Here is a 17,726-nt window from a genome sequence, read left to right on the forward strand (position 1 = left end):
CCAGCACTAGGGGTCGGGGCTTGCTGGACTCAGTGGTTGGTTTTGTAGTGAGCAGGTGCAGCCTGGCTCCAAGATAAGATCTGAAAGAGGACACGGAACAGCTGGCCTGTGGGCTGTTAAATCCACATTTCTGCTTGGTGTTGCTACAAGAAAGTGAGAGCCTGGTTAGTTGTGTCAGGGGACTATAGGTGTCCCCACTAGGTGACCTCTTTCAAGTGCCAGTCACTTTCTGCATAATGTGGAGAAGCAATTTTCTTTCTTTATTAAGTTGCAGGGGCATCCTTTCACCAAACTTTTCCGATGTTTACTGTCCCTTTAGTAAGAGCATTGGGAATCATGTGGTTACGGCTCTATGCTGTTGCTGTGATAAAACACTCTGACCAAAAGCAACTTAGAGAGGACAGAGTTTATTTGGCTTAGGCTTCCAGGTCACAACCCATCATTGTGGGGGAGTGAAGGGAGGAACTCATGACAGCAACTGTGGAGGACCTGCTTGCTGGCTCATTCTCTGCCTTGCTCCTGCTTAGGCTCAGTCAGCTAGCTTCCTTATATGGCTCAGGACTACCTGCCTAAGGAATGGTAACACCCATAGTGGGCAAAGTCTTCCTACTTCAATTATGAATCAAGACACCCCGCATAGACATAGCCTCAGACCAACCTGATGAGGGCAGCACTTGATTGAAACACCCTTTTCAGTTGATTCTAGGCTGTTTCAAGCTGACAGTGCTAAGTGGGACACATAGAATGGTATATAGGTAGAATTCTTGGGTTTTGATACCTCGCCTTTATTTCCTGTATGATCAGTGGCCAAAGCCAGTCTTTGCTTGGCTACCAGGAAACTCAGTATTTAAGTTTTACTCAATTAAACAGACTTTTGTTTTCAGAAAGATTGTAGACTCTGGAAGAATTGGGCTGAATCTAAACACTTCCCATGTTCTTTAGCCTGCTTTTAGCATCCTCCCCATCTTATCACCAGTGACTGTTATGCTTATGACAGGTGTTTAATGAAAACCATGACCTTTCCTAGAGGCCACAGGTTACAGGGACATTTGGTGTTGGTGTTGTGTATTCTGTCAGGTTGTGTGCGTGTGTGTGTGTGTGTGTGTGTCATGAGTGTGCATGTATGAATGTGAAGTCAAAGGACAACAATAGGTGTCTTGCTCAGTCATTTGCTTGACACCTTCTTTTTGAGACAAAGTCTTTCACTGAACCTGGAACTCGCTGATTTGTCAGTTGAGCCTAGGGATCTTCTTTCCTACCTCTCCACCTCAGACCTGTGTTACAATCACACACCACCATGCCTGACTTCTACATGAGCTCTGGGATCCTCAGGTCCTCAGGCTTATGTGACAAGAGTTTACCTATTGAGCCACGATCCCAGCTCTGTTCTGTGGGTTTTGACAAATGAATAATAATAGTAAACCACATGTCCACTACCTCAGTCATAAACCCGGATAATTCTGTTGGACTGTTGGGCTCTTCAGTGGACTGTCCTAGTGTCTTTATTATCCATGGTGGGATGTTGAGGGTGGGCTTGCTCTGTCAGGCACTCTGGGGAGGCTTGGCACTGCCATCCCTGAGTGCTTTGACACATGCCATAAATTACTCCTGTTTTCCCAAGCCTATAGCATCATTTGCATGTTTAGCTGAGATACCGGTAACCCTTTAACGGGTTGGAACTTACCTTTTCTTGGCAATTTTAGGGAAACACTATTTCTTGGCAATTTTAGGGAAACACTATTTTTTTCTCTTGCGTGTGTTTTATCTTTTCTCTAAGCGATCAGAGAGATCTGGGACATGGTAAGGCAATGTAAGTTGCTTCTTCAGGCATGGATACTGCAGGTTCTCTGGTTATTAGATCACTGAAGAGGTCCTGCTGATAAGTTCCCGTGACAGCATTGTTAGATTTTTAAAAGCAAAGATGAGATTTAGCTGGAGGCGGACAGTCTCTCCCTCTTTAGATTAGAATGGGGATTCTCCCAGCCTTTCCTGGTTTGGTTATGTTGGTCTGGGGAGTTCTAGGTGATGATGTGTAGGCACATTGGTAGTCATGGTACTTGCTGATTCTACTGTGCCTATAACATACTTTTTATTTGCTTGGTGGAGTCTGGTGTAGGGTCATGGCCTCCCCATTTCTGGACTTCTCTGGAGCCAGGCTATCTGATTAACAAAAGCAGGTCTGATAGTTCTCTGGCCTTGGAAGTGGCATTTGCATTAAGTCAGGGGGACATCTGGGCCACTCTCTTGTCCCTATGAATTGGATCTCTGACTGTGAGGCCATTACTGGCGCATCTCCTGATGCCTGCTGTTCACTCTGATGTCACTCGCATCCTTGTTTGCTACCCATCTGAATGGATCTTTGGCCTTTTCCTCTTGGGTCTCCTCACTCTGGGACTGCAAGTTCAGGAGTGCTGGGAACCAACCAGCCTGAGAGGAATTCTAGCCCCTCTGGCCTGCTGCTGCCCAACTTCTTGAGAGAGAGAGATAAGCCTCTTCCTCTTTGCTGTCTGATTGGCTGGTGGGACCCTGCATGTTGTAAGGCTGTGCAGTTCCCACATGAAGGGCTGCAGAGGCCCTTGGTGTTATCATTAGAAACAGCTAGAATGAGATGCAACAGATCTGATATGGAGGGATTTATTTAAGGGAAGGGAAGGGGAGAGAAGTTAGGGCCTGAGTGAGCCATGAGGGTAGAGAGAGAGAGACGGGGGGGGGGGGGGGGGGGGGAGACAGAGTGGGTGGGAGGGAGAGAGGGAGAGAGAGAGAGAGATGGCTGGTTGGTGCTTTATATCTGGTGTCTCTGGTGGCATGTACTTTTAGGCTATTGCATCATCTCTAGTCTGGATGTACAGATGTCTATTCCCAACGCTGCCTGCAAGAAGGCCAGCAATTCCCTGCCTACTCAGGCCCAGCACAGGCTCCTTTCTACTGGCTCCGAGCACCTAGCACTCTGGCCTCTGCAGTCATCTGAGTGAGGACCAGCTTTCTGACTTGATATCTGGAACAGCTACATATACTTATGCTCTTTGCCCAGAGACAGAACATTTTGTCTGGTGCTTTTACTGTGTAGACCTTTGAAAAAAAAAAAAAAAAAAAAAAAAGTTTTACTGGCACATGGCAGTGCTTCAACTTGCCCTGTCCCCCTTCTTATGTGTTGATATTCAGTACACTGAGGGGCGTGTTCTCCTTTCCTGCCCCAGACTCCCACAGAGCAACCCCCCACTCCCCACCCACCAGCCACAGCTTCCCATTCTTATTAGGGAATTTCCTCCATATACTTGAGAAAAGAGACTGACTTTTTGGTAATGGGAATTCTGCCCATTCGTATGCAGCTCCTATGTCCACATGCGCAGATTTAATTTTGAGGCTTTTTCTAGAACAATCTCTGCTCATCTGTGTGTCAATAGAACTGGGACTTTAAAATGAGAAAGGCATCCATGCACCTTTAAGCCCACAGGTTTTAGTCTTTTATTGAAAATAATATATCGTGATCCTTTTTGTTAAAACATTTGATAATGCGAAAGTGATTGGCAGCGGTGGGAAAAATCACGGAAATTTTATGGAAACGCAAGATAATTAAATAAATCATTCATAATTTAACACACCCAGGGCAGTGCACCAACTTTATTCTTGGAGTGCCTTTCTTCTAATTTCTCCATGCTTTTGTGGGAAAACCTAGCCAGGGGATCAATCCTAGGTAGAGCTATTATCCTTTATGCAGCCCTGGTTCAATGCCCAGCTTGATAGAAATGCATAGGACAACAGCAAAACACTAACCAATATTAGGTCATTTTGTTTGTTTGTTTGTTTGTTTTTTCATGTCTTGGTCTCCTTTTACCAGCTTCATTATCTGTAGGGTGGTAGTGGTGTGCTTATATTTTGTATGTACTTCCTATATGCTAAAACACTTAACATCACATTGTGGACACTTCCATTGGCAAGATACTGTTCAAGACTTAGGGGTTTGGGGTCTACCATCTATGGCTATGTAGTCATTTATGTTGGGGCTCAGGATGTTCAGCTCTGTGGTAGAGGTGTGTGGTGAACACTTTTGAAGCTAAGCACCCAATTTGACTGTGTCTAGGGAAGACCCTCTGTTGAGGTTGCTGACTAGGAGAGTACCTGGTCCTCAGTGTCTCGTTTTGTGCCCAGCTGATATGAACAAGATGCATGGATGTGTCATGTCATCAATGGCTGCAGCTGCAGGTCTGTCTCTCGCCCCTCCCGTGAAGCCTGCTTCTCTCTCTTGCCCTCGTGCTTTCCTTATGCTATATGCTTGATCCTCCATGGTTGTTCTCCTTTTTGTATCCTTGCTGTGTCATTGTTACTGGGCCTGCGGTACCCTCGCCCTTGCACATGATTATGTTGGTTGCAGCCACACTGGACACTCTGGGTAACAGTTTCTTTCCCTGTCCATTGTCACACTGTACCTGTCCTCCCTGGTGTAGACCCCATGCAGGCAGGATGTACAGACCCAGAGCTGGCAGTTTCATGTCCTGTTTTGGCAATGGGTATCTGTGGTGGATAGCTTTAATTGTCACCTTGACACAACACAGAATTACCTAGGAAGAATTATCTTGAAGAAATTAGCCCGTGGGTATGTCTAGCAGGTTGTTTCTCAATTGATGAGGGAATATACAGCCCACTGTGGGTGGCACCATTCCTTAGGCAGGGGGATCCTTAACTGTATGACATAAGCAAGCAAGCAAACAAACAGGCCTGCACTGCTCATGACTGTGACTGTGATGTGACTAGTTGTTTATAGCTTCTGCCACTTTGACTTCTCTGCTATCATGGATCGTAACCTAGAATTGTAAGTCAAGTAAGCCCTCTCTCCTCTGTTGCTTCCTGTCAGGGTATTTTATCACAGCTACAGAAAGGAAAGTGGGAAATTTCCTTCCCCATCCAGACGGCAGTGAGCTCTTTCTGGGCACAGCTCTTGACATGGATGACCCCTGAGGAAATTCATGTGCCTTTGAGGTTTTCCCATGAGGCTTAGGATGGAAGGGCCTCAAGGTGTGATTATTAGCTCATAGGGAGTTTTCCACATGTGTATTTGGCCTCAGCATCTTCCTTGGCTCTTTGCTGTGTTCCTGCAAATTCTTGCAGGTGTATTCTGGGGCCGGATTCTGGACACTTAGCAAGGGCATCATGTAATCTGGAATAGCTACAGTTAGCTGGTGAGATGAGGCCTGTACTAGAGAGAAGGTCTCCCTGAAAACAGAGAAGCCACCCATATGGTATGAGTGGAGAATCTGGTAAGTTCAGCTTAACCGTTCTGGGCGTGGCAGTTTGGTCTGCCATTGATTTCTTGGTTCTGCGCTGGTGGTGTTGGGCATGTGTGCATGCGACCTTAGGTGAGTGCTGGATCAGTGTTGCCAGTCCCTGTCATGTGAAGACCCGGTCTTTGTCAGCCTTTCTACTCAGCAGCTGGTAGTCAATGCTTCAGTTATCTGGGACGTGCCTCCCTGAATCTTGGGACATGTGTGTTGGTTCTTAGACCTACAGTCCTGTTGGTTCAGTGGACTGTGTATGATCGTTTTCCCTGTGGCTTCCTGGGCTCTGCCATAATAAGCAGGGGATGGAAGTGCTGCCTTCCTCTCCCTACAGACCCTAATGCATTCTGGGTGTGACGGTTACTTTTCTTGTTGTTGTGATAAATAATCCTATCTAGCGTCATAGATAAGGAAGGGTTTATTTTGGCTCACAGCTGCAGCTTGAGGGTATTATAGCCCATCACTGTGGGGGAATAGCACAGCAGTAGAAATTCCAGGCACCTGGTGACATTGTTTCCATTGTCAGAAAGCAAGAGGTCGGACAGGAAGTGGGGCCAGGCTATACAACTTTAAGGCTTGGGCTCCCAGTGACACACTGACTTCAGCAAGGCCCCATTTCTTAACAGTTTCACAACCTTCCAGAATAGGACCACAAGCTGGGGACCACACATCAAGTACGTGGGCTTCTAGGGAAGGAACCCTTCCTTTTCATACCACAGAACTGAGGGTGGTTGTGTTGAAATGAATCTTACCTGCAGTTTCAGTAAGGGAAGCTAGTCACTAGGAAAGAACTGTGGCACTATTTTATCCAGGTGCGTGGGTGAGGAAAGACATGGTAGAGCAACTTTCCAGTTCCTTTTAGAGTCCTTAGGAAGGTAGAGAGTTGCTTGACATAACACCCCAAATGCCACCAGGGCTTACTATCCCCTCTTAATGGAGAGATGGTGCAGAGTTTCCAGGGGTGCCGGTGAGCCTGGACCACCCCAGCGAAGGCAAGTTAGTAAAAATGAAGGGAGCCACGGTGGTGAGATGGAGGTGTTAGGTCTGTGGCTTTGGGATGTCTGTTTGTTGTTGTCTGTGTACCTCAGTTTCCTCAGGTAACGTGAGTGTTCCACTGACTCAGACACCGGCTCTTGGTGAATTGTTTCCCTTTGTAATTATGTTATTACTGGACTGTGTCTGAGTTACTTTTCTCATTGCTATGGAAAAGTACCCAATAATGAAGTAACTTTAGGAAGCAAGCATTTAGTTTGGTTTATAGGTTGAGAATACAGTCCACGTGGTATGAATGTCATGGGGCTGACACTGGGAAGGCAAGGTGACAGGGTTGTGAGGCAGTTGCTCATATCCTGTCCTTAGCCAGGAAGTAGTGAGAGGTGAATGCTGGTGCTCAGCGTCGATGCTCAGTTCACTTCTCCTTTGTATTTGGTCCAGGACACCAGCCCATGGAATGGCCAGTCTGCCCACCTAAGTTCACCCAATCTAGACAGTCCCTCACAGGCACACCCTGAAGTGGACTGAATTTAGTTAATCTCTTACCAACATGCCTGGAGGCTTGTCTCCTAGGGGGCTTTAGATCTGCCAAGTTGACAGGCTCAACTGTCACAGGCTGCTATGTTAGGAGTACGCTAGCGGCTTGCCCCAAGTGCTGTTTAAAAGAAAGTTAAAAGCGTGAGATGGATATAAAAGCTCTTTCTTATCACACTTGTGTCCCGCCCCCCCAACTCCCGTGAGCGTGCTTAGGTGCCCATTGATGCAGAATATCTCCTTCATATAGAACCTTGTGTTGGACAGCAGATCTCTAGAGTGACCCCTGGGGACAGACGAAAGAGATTATTCAGTGCAATTGTCTATTTGAGTTCCTTGCCCACCGGGGCCGGCATGTTCAGATGACTTAATCTGTCAAGCGTCTTAGAATAACAGATTCTACCATATGGTTCATGCTAGAACATAGTCTTCTCTTCTTGGTGTTTTAGAATTTCTATAGTGGTGGCACTTAAGGCAAAACAGGCCTCTCTGTTCTTTTCTTTCCCCAGTGATGGACGTAACAGACATAATAAACGGAAAAGTAGACGATGAAGATAAACAACACTTCATTCCCTTCCAGCCGTAAGTATGAAATAATTCTGTCTTTAACCAGATACAACATGAAAACCCCATAGTTAACAATTGATTCGTTAAGCCTCAGTCAGGATTCATCTATTTTACAATAATAAGAAATCTATTTAGTCACTGCTGTGGCACATGGAATCGGGGACTGTGAGGACGATGGAATAAGGTTTGTGTATGGTCCCGAGAGCCTATGTTCCTTGTGTTCTCAGAATTACCTTATCAGTAGAAAGATTACAATTCTGCACTGAGCGTGTTTCTTTACATAATCGATTTGTTCTCGTAGCAATTCACATCTTCAAAATACAATACTTTCAAATTCATCACAAGAGGTTGCTGCTTTTTTAAAAATAGAAACCAAACAAAGTAATGATGAATTCTTTTGTAAAGCGAGAAATAACACCTTAAAGCTTGTAATCAGGCTGCTGATTTTTCTGTCTTGTGTTTTTGCTCAGGTGAGCAAGTTTTGGGTTTTTCTTTTTCTCTTTTTTCCCCTCTTTTTCTTTTTCTTTTTATAAGGCTTTGTTCACTTCTGTCCCAAGGTCTTTAGAGAGGGCCAAGGAACATGGGGAAAGCACTTGCAGCTGATTTGTGAGAAGGGTCTCTGATTGGAAGTTAGAACCTGTGGGCGGGGTGATTGACATGAGGGTGGGTATCGATGGGGCCACTCTTGCCTCATGGAGGAGGAAAGAGAACTGGGTGCTTCAGGTTGATTGCAGCAGAGTGCCTCCTCTGGGGGCCTGACTTCCCAGCAGAACGCTTAGCTGGGGTTAGAGTGACCGCCTCAGAACTCCGCAGTTTCCTTTTTCCTCTTTTCTCTTCCATTTTGTTTTTATTCAAAGACTTTTAGACTTAAGGCTTACACTGCTTTGGAAGCGCTGGCCGAGGGCTGTGGGAGGCTGGTGATGATGTGTGTCTGAAGGCGGCCTGCCCTAGGGAGGATGGGAGACATGGCATTGGCTTCTCTTGCCTCATGCACTCTTCCTGATGGGCCACCCCACTCCCTGGAGATTTGAGAACTACTTGTTTAGGATGGCGGCATTTGTGGCTTTCCTTGTGCATTAAGGGTCTTTTTCTTGTATCCATAGAAGATTTTGCATCTTGTTGCAAGGAAAGTCACATCAAACCCAGCATTTTATAGCCTAGCGTTGGGCTCAAGTACCATGCGTTTCATTACACACAATTGGAGGCAGAGGTCTCTTGTGGCTTAAATGTTTCCCATTTACTTTTCTGTCTGGTCTGCTAACTACTGGCCCCATGTGGCTCTTTATATTAATTATAGCTGAGTAGAATTAAAATGTAGCCCTTCAATCACATCTGCCTGTTTCAAGTGTTTAGTGCCATGCAGGGCTGGTTGTTGCCATATTGGGTAGTGTCTTGGTTTCTTTTCCTGCTGTTGTGATAAAATACCCTATCACAAGCAACTTATTGGGAAAAGGGTCTTTCTTTCTCTGTTCCTTTCTTCCTTCCTTTTTTATTTTTTTAAGCTCACCATTCAAGGTTACAGTCCCTCAATGTATGCTTGCACTCAACTCACTTTCTCCATTTTTTACAGTCCAGGTTCCCAGCCAGGGGAATGGTGCTGCCCATAGTGGGCTGGTTTCTCATCTCAGCGAAAGCTGGTGATCCTCCCTATGCATGCCCAAAGTTTTGTTCTATCTCTCAAGTGATTCTAGGTTCTGCCAGGGTGACGATAAACAGTCACCATATCAGATTATGTGTGAGAGCTCATTTCCATCTCTGTCAGCAGTTATAATGAATAATCTCACTTGTGGCAAGGGTATATAGCTGTTTTCTATAGAACCCAGAAGCCTCTTAGTACACGGGGGAAATAGTCCCATCCCAGAACATGGCTGACATAGTGGTAATAAACAAAACCCACCCTTTTCAGATTATAATGCCCTGTTACTTTTTTTTTTCTCCCTTCAAAAAACAACAGTGTTTCCTATTGTTCCTAAGGCTTCAGTTTCATGCAGACCACAGAATTTAGGAATGCCCAATGGTCCTACTGAATGAATTCCCTTGTTGCTTATTGTTTCTCCCTGAAGGTAAACTAAACAAAACAAAACAGCAACAACATCAAAAAACCAAACCCAAAATAAAACACTGGGTTTGGGTACTGTTGGAAATGTCAGTGAAACGATTTTCCAGGCTTTGACTCCTGGTTTTCACCTGGCCTCTGAGATCACCTGCATGTAGCCACCGTGCTTTTCTCTCTGGCAGTGGAAGTCCACTTTAAACAGTTTCAGTGCACACTCACCTGCTGTGTCATTTGTGCATCTTACTCTTCTAGGGGATAATGTCCACACAGATTAATATCTGCAGCAAGGGAAGACAGAAGTAGCATGATTCTAATAGCAAAACAGGCCTGGAAACTGTTCTCTGGGAAATGTCATGCTAATGAGAACGTTTTTTGCTCCATTAAAATGGAATTATTACCTCACAGGGTTGGTTTTAGGGAGGGAAACATAATTGTGTATTCTCTCTCTCTCTCCCTCTCTCTCTCTCTCTCTCTCTCTCTCTCTCTCTCATTCGTCTCTTTTTAACTTGGTGAAATAAATGAGAACAGCTCTCAGCTCCTTTGAGTTGCTTGGCTAAAGTGATGGATGGCATAGGCCTTGCTCCTAGGATTGATTTTAAGTGTTCTGTACCCGATGTATGTTTTTGCACTCGCTCCCCATTGTGCTTGGTGGCACTGCACAGTGTTTCTCCTGGCGCATGGTGTCTGTGCTGGCTACTCTCACGTGCATGGCCTCATGGGCCTACGAGCATTAGTAGCCTGTATTTTGAGTGCTGTCCAGGGTTCAGCATCCAGACATGGTGGCTATCAATTCTGTTCTCCAAGGACCGGACTACCTTCACAAATAGCCATTGGAGACCCCTTTGTGAACACATGGAGGAACCAAAGGCAGGGCTTCTTAAGTCATTAGGTTTGAGGGCTAGTTTGGGAGAAGAAAAGGGATCTTGTTTTTGGTATCTTCTTCCTGCCACCTTGTGTGCCGTAGACTAGTTCAGTATTAGTCGAGTGGCACAAACAGCCATCAGTGTTGAATGTAAGGCCTCTTAGCCACTTTACTTTGAGACCTGCCCCTTTGGACTGTCCACTAGCAATGGAGCGGAGGAGCCCAGTGCACATGTTCCCTGGGAGTGGGGTGCCCTCCTCGGCCGGACTTCTCTTCTATGGTTCACCATTTTCCTGATCGATGCTTTCCCTGTCTCTCTTGTCACCTATCCTGCCCTTTGTCTTTGTTGACTCATGACAACTCTCTCATACTCGGTGGTGATGCTCTCCTGTGTCCCCCTGTTACTGTGACCCACGGGTCTCTGTGCCCCTTTGTCTCCTGTGGTCTTGGTTGCCCCCATGCCCTCCAGGCTCGCGTTGGACGACGCCATTCGACACAAGCCGCTGAACATGTCATCCCGTTTCTCACCCAGGGTGGCAGGGGAGAATGACTTCCTTCAAACTGTCATAAACAAAGTCATTGCAGCCAAAGAAGTCAACCACAAGGGACAAGGTATGCATGCATCTCTGTTGTTTGTTTGTGGGCATGTAGGGCATCTGGGGGGGGGCTTTCTGGTTGGAACTTTTGGGGCCGGGTTATGCTTGTTCCTACTGGATGGGCAGCGGTGCAACCTGTCACAATGGTAACCTTTGCAGGTTCCTGGGAGCCAGCCTCCCTGATGAGTGCAGAAGGGGATGGGCAGTGAGTGGGATATGGCTGAGGCTGTCTGAGGAATCAGCCCGGCAGCAAGGGAATCAGCCCCTGCATTTGACTCCTTCTCTTTCCCAGTGTTCCCTGTTCTCTCTCTCTTTTCTCATGCTTAACAAAGTGCTGGAAGGCTGAGGTTGCAGCTCCGTTGGTAGAGTGCCTGCTTGGCATGTACGAAGCTCTGAGGTCTATCCCCAGCACTGCATAAAATAGCCTTTGATGAGCATGCCTGAAAGCTTGGCAGGTGAAAAGGCTTGGGGGATCAGGAATTCAAGGCCGTCTTAGGTTACTCCGACACAACAAGTCTAAACAAATCAGCAAGGAAATCAACAATTCAAACCAAACCCAAACCCAAACCCGAATCCCACAGTAATAAGAACACAAGCCATGAATACAATCCCTCTCCCCAAACCATGGCCTTACCTCCTCTGATTTCCCTCTCCTCTGGCACCGGCTCTTGTCTCCATGTCCTGTCATAGCTCTGCCAATTTTCTCTAATTGCCCCACTGTCCCCAAAGGGGAAGTGACTCCTTTTTGTTTCTGTCATCCAAGTAGTCTCCTCCCTCCTTCCCCACATCCCCTGGTTCCCATCCTGCTTGCATCAGTTTTAATATGACACTGACATGTGCAAGCTGACCTTCTGCTAGCGGAGCTAATGAATCAATCAGCTGGGGCTGGTGACAGTTGGTGCTGGGCTGGCCAGGAGGAGACCTGCCCCAAACCAAAGGCTTCTCAAGCCCCACCTCTTTCACGGAGGCAAGTAATTCACCACCTGAGATGGGGGACTTTAACCCTGCTTTTCTCATTTGCTAGAAACCCATGTACCAGGTTGGTCCTTGGTCTGGTATGTCATGCTTTGTGCTCAGAGGAGCTCAACTGAACAGCTACCCTCCACCTCCAGCCTTCCAAACCAACCCTCTCCATTGTCTCAAGCAGTGTTATTGAGTCTGAAGAATCTTCTGGAAAAGCTTGTATAGATCTCCACAGTTGCCCTTAGTTTTACCCTACTCTTTGGCCAGCCCTGTCTAGAATGTTTATGGATTATAGTGGAGCAAGTTTAAACTGAACCAAGGCCCCACCCTTGTAGATTATAGTTCTTCCACTCTGCTCTGTATTTACAAACCACAAGGAGTCTCCTCAGAAGTAGGAACTAGCAGAAGGCCTGGCTACTCCCTTATTTCTGGATCAGCAACCCGTACCCCTGCCAGACCTCCAGTTCCTTTTGTAGCTTCCTCACAACGTTGCGTTTGTTCACAGAATCACATAGGAGAAATAGCAATGGCGTTAGGCCAACATCAACAGCCGGGCTCATGCATGCATCACAGCCAGAACCTCTGCGCTAGACAGCAACGACGTGGATGCTGGCTGGTACCTGGATGGGGCTGATAACACCTGGTACCTTTGACTACCAGAAAGGAGACAGGTTTTTAGACCACAGTTGAGACTGCACAACAAGAATGTCCATAGCATTTTTCAAGGGGGCTACAAGTGTCTTCCTGAACGAACACACTGAGCCAACAGCATCACCAAGCAAGTTTTACCTTGACCCCGAACCCCACCCCCCCGCCCCAGCATTCACACTCAGAATCTAGCTCATTCCTGGGACAGTCTGGGGAACTTGGCCAGGACAGTTCTGCGCTCTTCCCCTGGGCTCCTGTTTCCATCAGAATGACCCAGGTACCTCCTGTCACCTGCCCATTTTCTCAGTCACAGATAGGGGACCCAGAATGGAGGACAAGGAGGAGACAATAACAATAACCCTTGCAAGAGCCATGGTCGCCTCCCCATGTGCCTCCTCCCAGCTTGCTAGAGGCCTTGGGTTATTCCCTCTCTGCAGCATCTGGTTTCCTCATCACAAAGCCAGAGTTTCGTGAACACCCTCTTTTCCTTTGGTTGACCGAACCCAGGGTCTTGTGTGTGCACAATAACCATGCCACCACTGAGCTACATCCACAGCCCTTTGATTCTTTTCTGTTTAGCCCGCATAGCTCTACTTTCTGCCTCTGAGTTCTGGGTGTGTATACGGACAGCAGCACACCTCTGTCCATTGTTTGAGAGGTGATGAGTACCCATTCGGTGTTCTGTCATTCTGGTGAGACACACACCAACTCCAAACATACTTATTCTTTGAAAACTGGCTTCACTTTTCCCTGTGAGGACTGCACTTTTGAATGCTGTATAATCAGGACTATTTAATCTCCATATTTCAATCATAACTAATTGAATTGTGTCACCAATATTCTATTTTATCCACTCAGATATTTGAGCAGGCTGTTGGTAAGGGCTTTTGAGAGGCAGCGTCTCTGATGTTATTTAATGTCACTAGGTTTAGTTTGCTTCACTGTATGGCAGAATCAGGGGAAAAGGGGCAGATAAAGTACCAAGCCACTGAAGGTCTGTTTAGCTCTCTGCAGGCCCAGAGCTGCCTGTTGCCTCTTGATCTTTAATGTGAATTAGAAAAAGGAAGCCCGTAGCCTGGGTGTGTGGAGATACAGTCAGTTCCTGGGACCGTGGCCCTTCGCATTTCTTAGTGAACATATGCAGTGCGTTTCCTGAGACATGGTACACATGGCATCTTCTTGGTGTCATCCTCTGATGTCATTCATTGGGCCTTTCCTCTCCTGGGTGTCCTTCTCTCATTGGGACTCTCGTGACCGGGAATTCTGTATCTCAGAGAGAAGGGACACTTGTAGAAATGGGGCCCCTTAAACACGTTGAGCTGGCTCTCCCCAGGGAGACTGTTGGCTGTGCCTGTCTCTCCACCCTGTCTGCTTCCTGGTCCCTGGGATCCACTGTATTTCATTCTTTTGTCACCAGACTCTGCCCCTGCCTTCCACCTGCAGGGCTGAGGGGACATCCTTTCTGCTCAGTGCCACCCAAACTCCCCTTCCCCTTTGGGTTGCACACTTTGACATGTGCATGACACCTTTCCTGGTGTGTCATTCTCTCAGCTCCTCCTCAGCATGAGCTGCAAGTGGAGAGAACCTTCCACACATGCTTTGGGATTTTCTTTCTCTCCGCAGCCCTGGGCTCCTCAGAATATCTCTGGGAGCTGGCTTTCAGTTGGAGGATGGCACAGAGCACCTTCAAAGGGTCATACCCACAGTAGGCACTGCCTCCGAGAGCCACCTTTCTCTCCCTAGTTCTGTGGGTTTGACCCCCATGTTTGTTTTCCCACTCCTTTCCTCATTATTAGGCTCAAGTGCTAGCCTCCTGCAGCCTCCCCTGAGTCTGTATTTTCTTTTTAATTTCCACTTGTAGCTGATAGGTCATTTTCAGGTCAGACCCCTGGCTTGCTCTTGAGGCCTCTGGATCTCTTCAGGGCATCGTGGTCCCTACTGACCTCCAGATGTAGACCTCCATGGTGGGCACGAGCCTCTACGTCTCTGCCTGTTCTTCTCAGCCTCCACCATAAATGCCACCTCCGGTTTCTCCCAAATTGAGATAACTCAAAAGAATCCTTTAATCCTTGGCACACATTCAGGCCACTTTCCTTCCATCCCATGGACTCCGTTGTTTGATCTCACAGGCAAGGTGTGTGCTACCTGGACCTAGTGTGTGCCCCTGTGCCGCCTGGACGTTTGCCTGAGTGTTTCTGTTTATGATGCTACTCTGTGGATTCAAAGTTCCTGAAATTGCTTTTTAGCAACGCACTTGAGGTAAACGTGACTTTGTTTTCTCAGGTTTGTGGGTAACCTTGAAGTTGCTTCCTGGAGACATCCATCAGATCCGGAAGGAGTTCCCTCACCTGGTGGACAGGACCACAGCTGTGGCCCGCAAGACGGGGTTCCCAGAGATTATTATGCCAGGTGAGCTAGCCTAGCTCAGGCTCTTTGAACTCCATATGGAGGTCACTAGCCATGAAGAATGAATGTGTGGCAAGCAGTGTTCAGGGGCTCTTGTGGAGAGAGTGAGCCGGCACGTGGTAGGTACCTTGGCAGGCGACCAGGGCATTAAGAATAACTTCAGCGCTTAAGGGCTGAGGCCAAACACAGTGGTGGGCTGTACACTTTGGCCCCTGGGATCCTTGTAGGATTAAGATCCCCCTAACTACGAAGCTCACGTATGGGGTGGCATGAACACCCAACAAGCATGGAATTAGGTATCTGATCAAAAGAAGGGAGGGAGGGAGGGAGGGAGGGAGGAAGAGTCAGACACCCAGGCAGTTCAGAAGGATGATGTTTTCCTGGGGACCTGCTCAGGGGGTGTTCATTACCACACCGATGTAGCTCAGGCTCAGCCATGTATTTTAAGCTGCACGAACTAATACTTGGGTTATCTGAAAAACCAAACCAAACCAAACAAAACAAAACAAAAAACCCAAACCATTCTTCTGTATTTACTAACACTTTCCAGTTTCTAAATAACACCATATCAGTAATCTGATTCTGTTAGTCATATCTGGCCGTGGGACGCATGCTGCTGCTGCTGCTATTTATCCTTAATGTACAATTTGGTTTGCAACTAGTGTTCATATAAAGTCTGGGCTGGTCCACAGAAGCATCTTAGGCACTTCGAGATTGGTGTTGAACTAATTCCACAGCCCAAAGTCACATGGGCAATAGGCATTGAAAGTGGGGTCAAGCCAGGTGTGGTGGTGCATGCCCCTCACTCAGGAGGCAGAGGCAGGTAGATTTCTGGGTTAAAGGCCAACCTGGTCTACAAAGTGAGTCCAGGATAGCCAAGGCTACACAGAGAAACCCTGTTTCGAAAAACCAAAAAAAAAAAAAAAAAAAACCAACCCCCCAACCAAAAAAAAAAAAGGAAAAAAAAAAAAAAAAAAAAAAAAAAAAAAAAAAAAAAAGAGTGAGGTCAAACCACACCGTGATCAACAGGCCTGGATGGTCTCCTGTTGTGGTCTCTGTTGCTGCACACTGTGCTCAGAGGCCTTTGGCTGCCCAGCGTGCCTGCTGCCACAGTGTTACTGTTTTTATTTCATGCAACCATGGGCTGTATGCTTTCTATTCTATTCATCTTTCAGGGTTGGTTTGGGTTATTGGCTACTCTATCTGACAGATACCTGAATTGGGCTAGCCTGGATAACATTGTTGCTCCCTGTATATCCCTGGGTAGGTATGGTACGTCAGTCTTGTTCATGGAGATGGGCTGATGTGTGGACCTACTGTTTATATTCGGGCCTGAAATGCACCTGCATGGGTGAAGGTGATGGTGCGTTTGTTGCTCCTTAAGGATATCCTCACATTTTGAGGTATCTTAGGTTATTTGTTCCCCTTCCGACAAAAGCAATTTAAGGGAGAAAGGGCTACATTTACAATATAGTTTGTCAGGGGAGGAGGAAGGTGAAGCAGCTGGTCACAGTATATCTGCAGTCACAAGAGAGCTGTGAGTGCAACTTACTGCTCAGTTCACTCTGTCTCATACAGTTCAGGAAGCCCTACCCACTGTTAACATAGATCCTCCCACAGGAGCTCATCAAGATATTCTTGCACAGGCATCAACAGAGGCCATCTCTCGGGGGGTGGGGGGTTGGGGGGTCAGGGGGGCCGATTGTAGACTAGACCCTGTCCAGATGGCCCTAAACATTAGTCATCCCAACTGGGAAAACTGGGAATTTCCTCCTCATGCTGGTGGAGTTTCCCTTGTTGTAGATTAGCTTACAGAGTGACAGCCAGCATTCTTCTGTTACCCCAAGATTGGCCTGACCATGTTGCTGCCTGTTGTTCTGGCAGGGAACAAGAGCCCACATGCTGAGTGGCTGCAAGAGAGGGATTTGAGCTGGAGTGAGTCACCCTTGTTCTCTGTAGGCTGAGTAAGCACTGGCCAGGCAAGGGCACCGAGTCCACAATGCTGGCCTTCTGTCATCCTCCCACATTTAGCTCGGTGGACCCTCTGCACTTTCCCTCCTAGTCTGCCCTTTGGAGGCATGCATCTTTGCACAGTAGGAGAGCTTGTCCTGCCACACTCCTGTTTACTCTTAGTCGCGCTCATGGCTCACGCTACCCTGGATCCTTTTATTGAAGGACTCAGGCAGGGGACCAAGCCAAGTTGTTCCTGGAGCTGGAAAGATGGTAGCATCCAGAGTCATATCCTGTACCAACTAATGTCCTTGTCTCCTTGAGTGAGCTCAGCCTTTGCTGAAGGTCTGTATGGCGCCCTTCAGTGGGGTTTATCTACTGCAAATGATGCCTTTTTTTCCCCCTCCCTGTGATGGTTCAGAAACAACCTGTGCAGGAATGGGGAACCTAGGCTTGAAGATGCGGTGCTTTGTCCTCTCAGGGCCCTGTAGCCCTCTGCCTATCAAAGTTTTTTAGGAATCTGATACAGCCCTCAAATAAAAGATTATGGCTTTGGTGGCCAGGGAGATAGATAGCTCAGTCTGTAAAATGCTTGCAAGAACTTGAGTTTTAGATTCCCGGAACCCACCTAAAAAATATGCTGGTCATGGTAGACATGCTTATATTCCAGTTTTAGAGTGCCTGCGGCTTACTGACTAGCCAACCTAGTTGAATCAGTGAGTTCTAGGCTGGTGAGACTCTGCCCCAAAACACCTAAAAATGGTGCCTTAAGAATAACAGCTTCTTCATTTATTCATTTATTTTATATCCCGATTGTAAGTCCCTCCCTTCTCTCTTCCTAGTCCTCCCTCCCCCCCTCCCTCCCTCTTACCTCTATC

General features: G+C 47.1%; 1 protein-coding gene across 1 annotated transcript in view; it reads left to right on the plus strand.

Moving 5' to 3' along the window:
• Dock1 (dedicator of cytokinesis 1) overlaps nucleotides 1-17,726 on the plus strand; it is a 508,411-nt gene that overhangs the window by 75,788 nt on the left and 414,897 nt on the right. The window contains exons 11-13 of the mRNA XM_051145486.1: nucleotides 7,310-7,382; nucleotides 10,818-10,897; nucleotides 14,776-14,901. Of these exons, the coding sequence (XP_051001443.1) occupies nucleotides 7,310-7,382; nucleotides 10,818-10,897; nucleotides 14,776-14,901 (279 nt within the window). The remainder of the gene's footprint in view (nucleotides 1-7,309; nucleotides 7,383-10,817; nucleotides 10,898-14,775; nucleotides 14,902-17,726) is intronic.

The sequence above is a fragment of the Acomys russatus genome, chromosome 5 (genome assembly GCF_903995435.1).
Source record: "Acomys russatus chromosome 5, mAcoRus1.1, whole genome shotgun sequence".
Taxonomy (NCBI): domain Eukaryota; kingdom Metazoa; phylum Chordata; class Mammalia; order Rodentia; family Muridae; genus Acomys; species Acomys russatus.